Source organism: Sciurus carolinensis, chromosome 7 (assembly GCF_902686445.1).
Source record: "Sciurus carolinensis chromosome 7, mSciCar1.2, whole genome shotgun sequence".
Lineage (NCBI taxonomy): Eukaryota > Metazoa > Chordata > Mammalia > Rodentia > Sciuridae > Sciurus > Sciurus carolinensis.
The window spans coordinates 16,638,861-16,652,578 of record NC_062219.1 but is presented as its reverse complement, the minus strand read 5'-3'; the positions used below and the strand labels follow the sequence as shown (position 1 = coordinate 16,652,578).

Genomic DNA, 13,718 nt, shown 5'->3' with positions numbered 1-13,718 from the left:
GCGTTAGGCCCCTTATGACAGAAGGTTCTTTTGCCCCTTCTGCCATGTGACGACATGGCAAAAAGATGCCGACTACAGACTAGAAAGCACATCCTCACCAGATGCTGAATCTGAGAGCACCTTGATTTCAGACTTGCTAGTACCCACACCTGTGAGAAATAAAATTTCTGTTTATAGACTATCCAGTTATGGTGTTTTGAGGAGTAGTCCAAGTGGATCTGATTACTTGATTATTAGTATTTGATGAATATTAATCAATCCACTGACTTGTGATCCCGAATCTCCCTTGGTAACAATGTTAATGTTACTAAATGAACATACTCTGATATCATGTTCCTAAAAGTCATAGTTTACATTCTGACTTCAGACTTAAATGTGATGTTTAATAATTGAGAAAGTCAGTGTCACCTAATGTGTCTTCTGCATTTAAGAATGTATTATAGGTTAACATTCATGAAGTGGATATAGAATATCATGTTCAAGGGAAGAAAATAAATAACTTTAAAGTCTAGTGGACAGTCTCTTTCTTCTGACCATAAAATGAAGGGAAAAAGTTAGGAACATGAGTTTTCTTACATGCTTAAGCCAGGAAAATTGCTTTTTACAGTACTGGACACATACTAGATGCTAAGAAAAGGTTAGCTACTAATTTTATCATAATGAAGCTGGCAGCATAATTCCTTTAAGGGTGAGAATCTCGTTTGCTTTTTTGTTTGTTTGTTTGCTTGTTTTGGGGGTACCAAGGACTAAACTCAGGGGTACTCAATCACTGAGCCACATCCCCAGACCTTGTATTTTATTTAGAGACAGGGTCTCACTGAGTTGCTTAGCGCCTCTCTAAGTTGCTGAGGCTGGCTTTGAACTTGCGATCCTCCTGCCTCAGCCTCCCAACTTGCTGGGATTACAGGGATGCCCTTAACCAGCCTCATTGGTTTTTTTCACTGTTGTTTGAATACCCGACTGGGTCACCTGGATGTGAAAGGTAGGTCCTCAAACATGGTCTAAAAGTTTCTCAGGACCAAGGGAGACTTGATGACTACCCAGGAATCAAGAGGGAGTGAAAAGTCTGTGCACAACCAGGGAAGATGGGAGGAGGAGCCATGGAGCAGCAGTCAAGAAGGGGTTAGGAAAGGCCCCCATGGAAAACCTGGTCAAGAAGTGCTGCAGGGTGGTGGGAGAGTCAGGGGACTTAAGAACAGGGTACCCAATGTCAAAATGCTGTAACTGCCTTCCTCCATTTCCAAAAACCTCCCACATTAGCCCCATTCTGCAGCTTGAAGGAGGAGCACATTAACATTCCAGTCAAGCTGGATACCATTCTCAGACAAAGGGTGATTTGATCTGAGTCCCAATTTTCTTGTTGGAAAATTTGGAGTGTGAAGGCAGGTTGCTCAAGCTAAAGGAATCAAAATGATGGCCCCTAAGTGTTGTTATTTACCATTAGGGAAAAATTCTTCAAATGGTAAAGCCATGACTCCTAAAAAATGTAATGTGAACATATGTCAAAAACATTATTTAACTCATAAATTACAGAAGAAACTAATAATATGCTTAACTGATTGAAAGGAGAATCTAGAGAACAGATACACATAATAATCATGAATGCAGAAATGAAGTTTCTAGTACATACAAAATGGAAATGAGCTTACTAATAAATAAGTTTATTACTAGATTGATTAGAAATGACAGGTGTTAAAATGTCATGTTGGAAATCTTGTCTCCAGAGTGAAAATCAATTGCATCTATATATGAAAAAATGTATTTGCATTTCTACAAACAAGAATCATTTGCATGACTATTAGTTTTCTACAACTTTCAAATGCTAACCATGAAGGACCCTCTAGCCAACTCCCAGTATTCCACTGAAAGGTCCAGTAATCTTTTGACTACTTCAAGGTCTTTCACAATTTTCTTGACAATCAATCCACACAGTGCAGATAAACCTCTATGGGAGGTTGTTCTGAGAATTACAGATAAGTCTAAATTGCCTGGCACTGAGTCAGGCTCCTGGTAGCTACAGTTATGGTGACATCACAGTGGGACAATGAGTGTTTACTTTTGGGGTCATTCATGAATGTATACCATTATAAGAGAGACACAATGGTAGCAGATGCTGGTTTTATTACCTAGATGATAACTTTGTAATGTTAGATTTGCCTGCCACTGTTGTTATATACCTGGCTAGGAGAACTGGTCCAGTTTCCTCTTGATGACATAGTAGTCAGTTAAATGATTATGCATAATACTAATTTTATCACTCCTTTAGAAATATCTTCAATAAATTAAATGCTGAATCATTAGCATTACCTTTATTTAACACTCATATATACAATTTATCACTTATAGAATAAAGTTTTCAATACCAAGTATGAAAAGCCAGAGGATGATGGAGGCAAATTTGCAGGTTCTTGAACAAATACATCCCTGAAATGCCAAGTCACAGTCAGTGTTTCATCCCAAGGAAATTTTCTAGTGGAATGATTGATGGCTTGTCCATATATCTTTCCTGATTAACCTGAATTCTCAAAATTTCAATTAAGATAATAAATCTTGCAGCTGACATAAGCATACAAGATAATAAATAAGATGGATGGCACTCAAAATTATTCCTGCTGTAGAGAAAAACCCCAAGGCTAAATGTAAGAGGGATAAACAGAGGTCCTTGGTTTAGGTTCAGTAATTCAATTACACAAACACAGAAGAGGGTAGGCCACTATGACAGCAGTTGTGTGGAAAGACAAAGCAGGTTGTAGGTAACTTTGCTAATGGGAAAAGATTCAGCAGAATTTGTTGTGTGATGCAGCCACTAAAATAGTTCATGTAAATTAAACTTCATTAATAGCAATAGAGACAATGTCTGGATAGGTAACAGGCTATCAGGAAGAACCACAGCATAAATATGGGATTCAGTTTGGGGTGTCAGGTTTAAAAAAGGGGGGGGAATTGTCTAAGAAAATGCAGACTAGGTTGGGTGGTGGATGGTCTGAAAATGGGCTGAAGGGATTTTACACAGAACAAAGAGATGTGTTCAGTGTTTTTCCATAGGGAAGGCCCAGCACTAACACATAGTGGTAATGAGGCGGTACATCCTGTTTGCCTAATAATTGAAGCTGATTAGCAATGTCATAGGACATGATGCATAACAGTGAGCTTCCATTTCTGGAGGAGTCGGGCAGATACGGGATGACCCCTGGAAGGGATGCTGGAGAAGGTTCTTATTTGAGTGACAGGCACAATAAGATGCTGAGCAGAGGTCCAGTCCAATTCAACCCCTATGAGTAAAACCAGTATACGTTGTGTTATAGTAACTGGCTGATTGCTGTTTTTGTTTTGTCCCACTAGAGTACAAATTGGTGTTCTGTTCTCCCTCTTCCTCCAGCTCCCTCTGAAGGGAGTGGTCTGGATGAAGTTTCTGTGCCTCACCCAGGACACGCTCCTATCTAGAAAGGATTCTGACTTGTCTCATGACTCAAAATCCACTGTGTACAGACAGTGCCTGGACAGGTGCCTCACTTCCATGGGCAGCACACCCAGTCGTGCCCAGGTGAGCCTGAAGGAGAACACGGGCACCTGAGCAGGAAAGCCCCACGCCACCCTCGCTCTCATCGCAGTAGGCGCAACGGGTCAAACAACCAGGTACCGTGTTTTCTCTCTGGATCTTGTGAAGAATGAGTTCATTCTATTGCCGTTTTTCTCTTTATAATTCCTTGGTGTTTTTCAAACTTTCTACTTGAGTCTTGAACTAAAAAAAAGAAAGTTTTTAAAAAGTAATCTGACTCACTGAAACAAAACTTTAAGATTTTTTTTCCTAGAAATACTTTTGTCAAGAAAAAGTAGCAAGAATGAGGTAAGCTTCAACACAAGTGCTCAAAATCATTGGTCACTCAGTAGAAAAGTAAAGGTATAAAGAAACCATGTTTTCTACTATCAATCTTATACTTTCTCCATTTTATGCCTCTTCTGCTAACTTATAGGCATTGGGGGAACATGAGCAAAAGGACCTTTTCCCAGAAGCCTCAGTTCTCACTATCAAGGATGACATGAGTTACCTTCATGTCCACTGACGGGTCACCCTGCAGCAGTGTCCACTCATACTGGATGATGGCGTGGTCATCCGTGCTTTCACGGCCGTCCAGAATCACTCCATCTGTGGGCAGATGCAAAACCACATCCTGCCCTGCCTTGCTAAGTGGAGGTTCATCCTTGTCTGTGAAAGAAAATAAATAATCATATAAGAGAAATGCTTCTGTTTTTTCTAATTTATGAAGAGTGGTTCGGTGTTTGTTGAATAGATTTGGTCCAGGAAAGAACTGCTAAGAGAATGAATAACCGGAATTTATTTTTCTATTGATTTCATTGCATTCTCTTTACATAAAAAATAATAAAAAAGTGATATATTATGAATATAGAAAGTTAGCTATGATGCATGCAGAAGATAAAGTATGGTATGCTGGCTATTAGCAGTAGCTATGGACAAAGTTGCCAGGGCCCACCAACATGTAAACCAAGAAGCAGTTATATTCTCTGGAGTGAATTTTTCAGTTACTTTATAAATGACTTAAGTTCAAAGGTCTACTAGATGAATTTATTTTTAAAAAGATTCCTGAAACTAACCTCAATGAAACCAAAATTACTTTTTTTTTTTTTTTTTTTGGTGGTGCTGGGGATTGAACCCAGGGTCTTGTGCTTGCAAGGCAAGCACTCTACCAACTGAGCTATATCCCCAGCCCTATCTTCAAGTTTTTAATGTAAAAGTAATATAAAGTGTTCAATGGATGGGAAATATATTAAGTTTGGCCAATTAAGACAAACTTGGAGCCACACTACATGAATCCTAAAAAGAAATTCTCTGGAATCCAGTTTATCATCTAGGAAAACAGAAGAGGTTTAGAACTTTTAAAATTTTTATGACAGAAGCAGCACACTGAATTTCTTTTGAGATGTCTTAAAACAATAAAACAAGTATGTATTTGGCTTTGATCGAGGATGGAACTAAATAATTTAAGGTTACAGGGAATAAGTACAATTGCTTATTATATGCTATTGCCAAGAGATACATTTTGTTCATTGAGAAGATGAGACCCTTTTTACAGGACAGTTTGGATGCTAAGTCCTTCAAAGGCCCATGTACTAAAGGCGCGGTCCCCAGGGTGGTGCTCCTGGAAGGTGATGAAACCTGTAGGAGGTGGGGCCTACTGGGAGGCCCGAGGTCACTGGAATCATGCCCTTGAGGAGGACAACTGGACCTGGGACGCCTCTCACTTTCTTTTTCTTCCCAGTTGATGATATAAGTAGCCTGTTCCCCTAGGTACTGCTGCTATGATGTGCCACCCTGGCCAGAGGCCCAAAGCAATAGGGTCACCTTGGACAGGAAACTCCAGAACCCTGAGCCAAAATAAGCCTTTTCTCCTTATAAAGTATTTCATTATAGTGATGGAAAGTCGACTAACACAACTGGTAACTGATTGAAATAAGCCAAGTGAATGATCAGGAAAGTACCGAAATATCTCACAGATTATAAAGCCAATTAATCCTGCCTCTCCTGAAAGAGAGAAAATTATTTTAGTCATTTACTTTCACTTATGTCAGCTTTAAATTATGATTTATGAACACAGTGAAATCCTTATACCCTCTAAATTGACCTGTGATGTGTTTGAAATAACGGAGTTAAAGTTCCAATTACACTGTAAAATGTATTTTGAAATAGGCCAGAGCTTATCTACCCAGAAACAATCCTTAGAGTAAAGTAAAAGACAACAGGAAAAGGAGGTTGCCACCACTTAACAACAGTTGCTCTGCTAATGAAGAACAAGATAAATATAATGCTGGGTTTTCCTCATAAAAATGTAATAATCCTATGTTAAGTACTATGGAAACACTGATTGTTTTTTAAAACTAAACACAGTTTAGTTTCACATACAGAGGTAAAATAAGACTTGCACCAATTTAGACTGAGCACATCAAAGTGGGGTTTTCTCCAGAGAAGAGTATGAAGCTGGCCTCATTCACAAAATACTGCTGTGAACAGAGACTTCAAGTCAAGGAAGACGTCTGGTTACGAACACAGACTACACTAAGAAATCAGAAAACACCCTGAAGTGAGATATGGAAGCAATGCCAGACTAAATAAGGAAGGACGCTTGGAAACATGGGTAAAAGCCATCATGGGAGTTTTAAGATGCTACACTTTAGAAAAACTTACCCACGATCCCAATATGATTATTGTTATTTTTGGTCTGTATTGTTCTAGTTTTTCTCTACAGGATGCAGATGATCATATATAATTATAGTTCTGTAATTATAATTGTTGCCATTTATTGGACGGCTCTTTCTACCAGAAACCGCACTAAGTGCTTCACAGGCCTAACCTCACTTAACTTTCACTAAAACTTTCTGAGGTAGGTATGATGATCTGCATACTACTGATAAGGAACCTAGGCTCAGAGAGGCTGTTGACTGCTGAAAATCACACATACAAGTGCTCAATCTATCAGCTCAGAAGTCAGTCCAGATAATTCTAACTCAAAGGCTCCTTCTACTATACTTTGAGGTACCCTAAATGTATTCCAGTTATCATAAATAAAATTTCACATTTAGAATTGAATCCACTAGCTTATGGATATATATTGCACTTATTAATATTTATATACACATCCTAGCACTGCCCATGTAATTACATAAATTTTACAATTGCCATTTAAATTTCCTAATCCCTATCTGGACACTTACTTTATTACCCAATTTCCCCCACCATTATAAATAATGCCATACTAAACACTTTTTTCCTGAACTTTTTCTTTAGCATGGATCATTTTCCTGAAAAATATTCCAGAAGAATAAATACATATTTTAATGGTCTCTGCTATGTATTTCCCAATTGGTTTCCAAGGGAGTGGTACCAATTAACAATCTCAGTGACTACATAAGAGTACATAAAGTTTGGCACATTCATGCTAAGTTAAGAATATACTTATTTTTGTCAATTTAATAAGCCCAAGCTGGCATTATTGACATTTCTTTATTTTTTTAAATTTATTTTTATTTTTTGGGTACTGGGAATTGAACTCAGGGGCACTCAACCACTGAGCCACATCCCCAGCCCTATTTTGTATTTTATTTAGAGAAAGTCTCACTAAGTTGTTTGGTGCCTCATTTTTGCTGAGATTGGTTTTTAACACTCGATCCTCCTGCCTCAGCCTCCTGAAATGCTGGGATTACAGGTGTGCATCACCATGACTGGTTTTAACATTTCTTTTGATCACTTCTACAGCTGAACCTTTTTGTATGCTCATAAACTACACTTCCTCTTCTGAAAACTGTTTGGTCATGTCCTTTGCCCAATTATTTTCGTTTTTCTTACTGACTCATTATATTCTATTAATGAATGTTTTTTTATTTTTTTATTAGTTTATTTTTACAGACTGCATTTTGATTCATTGTACACATTGCATACAACTCTTCAATTCTATGGTTGTGCACCAATGTAGAAACACACCATTCGTGTAATCATACATGTACATAGGGTAATGATGTCTTTCTCATTTCATCATCTTTCATACCCCCACCCCCTCCTCCCTCTCATTTCCCTCTATGTAATTGAAAGTCCCTCCATTCTTCTCTTACCCTCCTCCCTTACCCCCATTAAGTGTCATCATTCACTTATCAGGGAAAACATTTGGCCTTTGGGTTTTTGGGCTTGGCTTATTTTATTAATGAATATTTTATTCTCATATTTTCCTAGACTCTTGTTTACAATTTATTTCTAGTTTCCTGACATAGTTTTTATGAATATGTCCATAATGTAAACTTTTCCTTTATCATCTCTTGAATTGACCAGAAAGTTATATTGCTTCCAGATATGTAACAGTAGTTTTATTTTTAAATTTTCCTATCTATGGAGTAAACTTTGGCTTAATTCAGAAAGAGATTCTTTAATCCATCTGGAATTTGCGTGTGGTTAGAGTTGTTTTCCCCAACATTGCTAACCAGTGACCTTAATATTATTTATTAAATGTACGTACTTATTTATAAGACAAAAGGGAGATGAAAATGTGAGAAATTAAGTCCCTTGGAGGAGACTGGTCACTAGCTGGGGAGGGATCAACCTTGACAGGCTGGCCAATTTCTTCCTCTGCACTTGGAGCAGTTGAGAGACAGGCTGTGGGTGGCAGCAGGTGGTCTTCCAAGGGAAGAGCAGAACTCTGCCTATTTGAGTTTCCCTGACATGGAAGGGGATGACTTCCCAAATTCTTCCCTGAGATACTGGATTTCAGGCTATGCAGTGGAACAATGTGCAAGTTCTGGCCCTGACTCCTGGGAGGTTATATTCTCAGCTTCTCTGGGATCCTAGTGGCTCGAGCTCCCACCTACCCCTCCTTCCCTCCTTTCCTCACTTTCATCATGACAGTCCTCCTACTCTGCTAGCCAACTGTATAATCCAGCTAGGGTCCTGTAATGATATCATGGTCATGTGTGCCACCTTGATCATGTACAAGGTATGTCCACCCTTAATCCTCCTGAGCAGGAAGACAAGTAGGCACTCCAGTCTGAAGGGGATTAGCAGGGACTTATATGTGGAGGAGCCCCAACTCAAAACTGGGCTCAGGACTGAAAAAACCCTACGGGCTCTTAGGAGCCCTACGAGGCAGGTCCAGTCACTTCAAGAAATCTCTCCAGCATCCTCCACTTATTCCTGCATTCTCCCATCATCCCCCATAGCCGCTTAGTTCCAACCCAGGGGCGGCTGGGGAAAGTACATAGCTGCTCCACGTCTGAGCTCCACAACCCACCTGTTGTTCGACCCTCAGGCAAGTGGCTTTCTTTCACAAACTTTCCTATGTGCTAGGATTGTAACAGAACCTAGATCTTGAAGCTGTTGTTGAGAGTACACGTATGTGAAGAGCTCAGAACATCTTCCAACACCAAACTCAATAGATGTGGCAACAAACAGGTTGATGGGTTCTGCTATAACTAACTATGTGCCATCTCACTTGGTCCCTTGCTATTTCTTCCTAATCCTTTATCTCACTGCAAATGATCCTGGTAACAACTTTTCTTGACTGTCATTGAGACTCCAACTCCATATGCTCACAAGATTCAGAGAAAAAAAAAAAAAAAAGAAAGAAATTAAAAAGGAAAAACTCAGTAGTCTCAGAAGCATAAAGAACTTCAAGTAAACATCTGGGTAGGGAGCAGAAGCAGAGCAGACAAGGGAGCCCCTGAACCTGGGCTGCACCTTGCACATTTCCCTGTTGCTTGGGACTGAAGTCTGAGTATGTCAGCATTCTCCCAGAAATAAAGACCAATCCAGTGGTTACTTCATCTTATCTCCAAACACCTACAAAATGAAATTCCTAGAAAAACTCTCCCTAGAGAAAGGAAGGGCAATGAAGGAAGAATGAAGAAAAATGACTTGGAAACTTTCAGCAATTGAAACTTTTTGTTGTTAACTTCCCTGGACATACTCTCTTCCTATTTAGTTTCCTTTCCCCTGGGTTCATAGGAAGCTCCTCTTGGCAATGTCAGTTTCTTTCAGATCAGTAGTGAGAACCGGGATACTTCATTCCCTCTTTGGGCAGAGAGGCAGGACAACAGCCATGGGATAGGACTCAAGGAGGCTGGTAGGTGTCCAAGTGAGGGTGCTGCCTGCCCCATCTTCAGAGAATACCACCAGGTCCTTCCCGGAGTCGAGCTCAAGGCTGAGTGGTCTTTTGACTTCTCCTCCCCTGACAAAATTCTCAGCCTTATCTCAGTGGAGCTGGGGAAGGAAGGCAGGGCACCATAGACAAAGATTTTCCAGACCCTTCTTGATGAAACCACACGGAGAAGCTAGATTTCCAAAGGGGCTGAGGTTACCCTACTTACCAAAATTGCTAAGGATATCATTCATGTTATTATAAATCAAACATCAATTTATATGATGAAACATTGAGTCTGATGACAGGAGGGGCTCAAGCAAGGTCTTAATCTCTCAGCGATGTTAATTTTCCAACAGTTACAATTTTTGTGCCTCCTATATGTGTCTGGACTCTCATTTACAGCACTTGCAGAAGGTAAAACCTTTGAACTGGCATCATTTTTAGCTCTTTTAAAAAGAGACATGCTTTAAACTTTCTTATTTTAATCTAAAAGCAAGTCCCTTCTTTTTACTCTGTATTAAAGTGAACAGTAGTTTTCCTTCCCATTTTTGTCTGATGAAGCAACTAAGCACAGGCATAATCATTCGTCCTGAGAGTCATGCCAAGAAACAGGGTAGGTGTTATGAGCTATTTCTTATGTAGATTTTGCTCTTGCAATTAGCTGACCCAAACCATGCCTTATAAAATCTATGAAACTAAAATAACTCCCTCCACGAACTTTTCTACTTTCTAAAATCAAATTTCCTCCAATCCTTTTAGACCAGCTCCCCAAGACTAGAAAATTCGAGTAGCAGCCCACCACTCCGGCTTCTGCCAATCTACAAGGGTTTCTCAGGAACCATCCCTAAGACTGAGAAAGCAATGCCATCCTTCCGGTTACCCGCAGTTTAAAATACTTGGAACTTGGAGTGAGTTGGCGAGGGGAGGCCAGTCGTTCTGCCCATGAGGGTCTCTCAGATGTTTGGAAAAGCACAGTCACCCAACAGGTGAAAGGACAGAGGGACCCAAGCAGATTGGCCACAGCTGGCCCTTCAGTCACGCTTACCCAGCCGCGGCGAGGCCCAGGCGGTGGACAGAGCTGAATCTTCAGCTTCCAGGGCTCCCTGTTCGCTGTCCGGGGCGCGACTGAGGCTGTAGCTGCTGAAGCCACGGTGCAGTGCGAACTTGCAGACACTACGGCCGCGCACAGTGCAGTTGAAGAGGTAGCAGCCGAGCGCAACCGCCGGGGACACCGGCAGCCTGGGTAGCTCCACCACAGCCACCGAGCAGCGCGGCTCGGAACAGCAGGCCGCCACACACTGACGCCAGTCCCGCACGGCCGCCGGCGCCCTCAGGAAGCTGGCACCGGCAGCAATGGAGTCCTTGGTCCGGATGATGGCGTCGGGCATGGCGCTGTAGCCGTCGCCGCCCGGGCCCGGACAGCCCTCCCGCGGGCCGACGCCGGCACGTAGCTCCAGCTCCAGCTCCTCCTGCGGTCGTTCCTGCTGCAGCTGCCGGCGGAACTCCTCCAGCAGCTGCTCCACGCCCGAGAGCTGCGCGTGCAGCTCGGACAGTGGCGCCCCGGGTGGCACGGCCGCACCGCCGCTCGGCAGCCACAAGCAGAGCAGCAGCAACCCGCTGAGCGCCTGGTGCCGCCGCGGCTGCGGACGCCCGAAGCCCGCGACCTGCTGGGAGGCGACAGCCATGGCAGCGGAGGGGAGCGAGCCTAGGCCGGCCAAGAGCGAAGGCAGGCGGGGAGGCGGGCCTGGGCCCCTCCTGTGCGGCCGCGGCGGGCACTAGGCCCCGGCCTCAAAGCCGGGCGTCCCCGGGGCCCGGCTGCGCCCCCAAGGCCGCGGGCGCGCGGGCGCCGGCGGGAACCGTAGCAGCAGGAGGCATAGCCGGGGGCACTGGCACGGCTCTTCGCCCTCCGCGGAGGCGCCTCTCGGACCAGACGCCCGCGTGCACCGTGGAGGAGAGCCGGCCTCGACGTGGATCAGCACCAGGTTGGCGAACAGTGGCCGCGGCAGGGGCGGAGCCGCAGCGAGCCCAGCCCTCTGCGCGCGGCTGGGCGGAGCCGGCTGCTCCGGGGCTGGTGGAGCGCAACCCGCGCCGCTCCGCCCCGCCCCACCCCGCGTGCCTAGGAGGTGTAGGCGGGCTGCTCTGGCGGACCTGCCTGGGAGGGCACGGCAGGAGTCCAGGCCCAGCAGAATTCATTAACCAACCCAACCTGATCAGCTTACCCGGGTCGAGCACTAGCTGGTGGTTGGGAAGGGAGGGTCTTTCTGCAAATCCCTGTGACTTCAAGGATTATACCAGAGGAGGGGCGTGCCAGGGACAACTCATCTCCTGTCCAAGTCCCTGTTTCCAATTAGGCTCCGGAGACTGTGCTTGGGCAGTACAGCACAGGTGGGAGTGAGGAGGGGAGTATCGGAGGCTGTTTTGTCTGTTTGAAAATATAGAAAGCAGTACTACATTCACTCAAATTTCCAAAAACATATGTGAAAATCTGAACCCAAGCTGGGCGCACCTATGATCTCAGCGGCTCCGAAGGCTGAGGCAGGATTGTGAGTTCAAACTCAGCCTTAGCAATTTAGCAAGACCCTAAGCAACTCAGCGAGACACTGTCTCTAAATAAAAAAAGGAACAAGGGCTGGGTATGTGGTTAGGTTCAATCCCTGATACAAAAACAAAACAACAACAACAAAAATCAAACAAAGATAAACAACCCAGCAATGAACCCAGCAATCCCTACAGCCTGGTTAGGGGAGCCTCCAGCTGTTAGATCGTGTAAAATCCAGGGGTGTGGTGCTTTACATGACATAAGGCATAAAAAAGTGCACAACCCTGGGTCATACACGTTAGAGTTCTAGCCATCTGTGAGCAACTTTTACATCTTGTTTATTTTTGAGTAGGTTTCTGTCAATTCACTTTTTCCCCTCCTGATTATAGGACATATATCTTGCTTTTTAGCTTGTGTTAAAATTTTTTTCTGCTGGGGTTATAGCTCAGTTGGTAGAGTACTTGCCTTGCATGTGCAAAGCCCTTAGTTCAATCTCCAGTACCACTCACACACACACACACACACACACACAAACTCACACAAAATATTTGCCTAGAAGATGGACATTGTGAGTTGAACAGTCTTAAAATGTATTTTTAAAGAAGAAATGAATGATTATTGGGTAGGAAAAAAGCAGTTTCTGCTATATATATTTTTCTACTATATTTTTTATTTCCAGAACTGACTTAGGAACACATTGCTTACAGACCCAGAACAGAGTAGGAGGTAAAATTAGAAGGTAAAAATAGAAAGAGAAAGAAAGAAAGAGGGTGAAAATAGCCTGATGTTTCTTGCCATTCCAAGATATTGCAAAGTTTTAAGAGAGCTGTGTCTGATTTTGAGACCGAAAGAAATATACTGTTACTGGGGAAAAACTTAAACCCTGTAGTTTCACTTAAAAATCACTAATTTTGGAGGCCACACAGCTGGGTAGCATGTATCAGTGTCCCACTAGCTTTGCTGTAGATATCACCTCTGAGGTGGGCTCTGATGGTAATGGTTACTCACCTAGGTTACTCTTCAGGGATCTGAAGAGCCCTTTTGCTGAAAACACTGATTCTTCTCTTGGCCCCACAGAGTCTGATGGTGACTGGAACAGTCTGAAAATGTTTGGTATCTCTATCTTGTGTCTGTCTCCTTTGTTGCCTTAACGTTCGGGTTGGAATCTAAAGTATTTGCCTGTAGATATGTTGATCATTTGAGAAATGTTTTGTTCAAACTGTAATATAGGATTAACTTTGAAGCCAGAATTGGGGACAAGCAGTTAGTGTAGAAATAGGGGATGGGGTCAAATTGAGGAAAAGGAGGCCATGAAAGCCATCTGCCTCTGGAAGTTGGATACTGCCCCTGGAATAATGGAATATCAAAGATCTCTGGAGCCTATTGATTACCAAATTTATCTGCCTTTATCAAGGACTGCAAGCAAGGAGCTGCTAATTAATGTCCCCTGGGCCCTTACCTGGCTGAATCACTTTGACCCTCCCCCTGTCCCATCTGCTTCTCACTTTTTACATCTCACCTGCAAAACCAGGCCTAGTCAT

The 13,718-nt window shown here is 43.0% G+C and overlaps 1 protein-coding gene across 3 annotated transcripts in view; it reads right to left on the bottom strand.

The window, feature by feature from the left end:
• The window catches only part of Lrp11 (LDL receptor related protein 11), a 73,892-nt gene extending 62,242 nt beyond the window's left edge, over nt 1–11,650 (bottom strand). For all 3 annotated transcript variants that reach the window (XM_047557145.1, XM_047557147.1, XM_047557146.1), the window contains exons 1-2: nt 10,684–11,650; nt 4,050–4,207 (exon numbers count right to left, since the gene is read on the bottom strand). In XM_047557145.1, the coding sequence (XP_047413101.1) occupies nt 4,050–4,207; nt 10,684–11,323 (798 nt within the window). In that variant the 5' untranslated portion in view covers nt 11,324–11,650. The remainder of the gene's footprint in view (nt 1–4,049; nt 4,208–10,683) is intronic.
• Nucleotides 11,651–13,718: the final 2,068 nt, after the last annotated feature.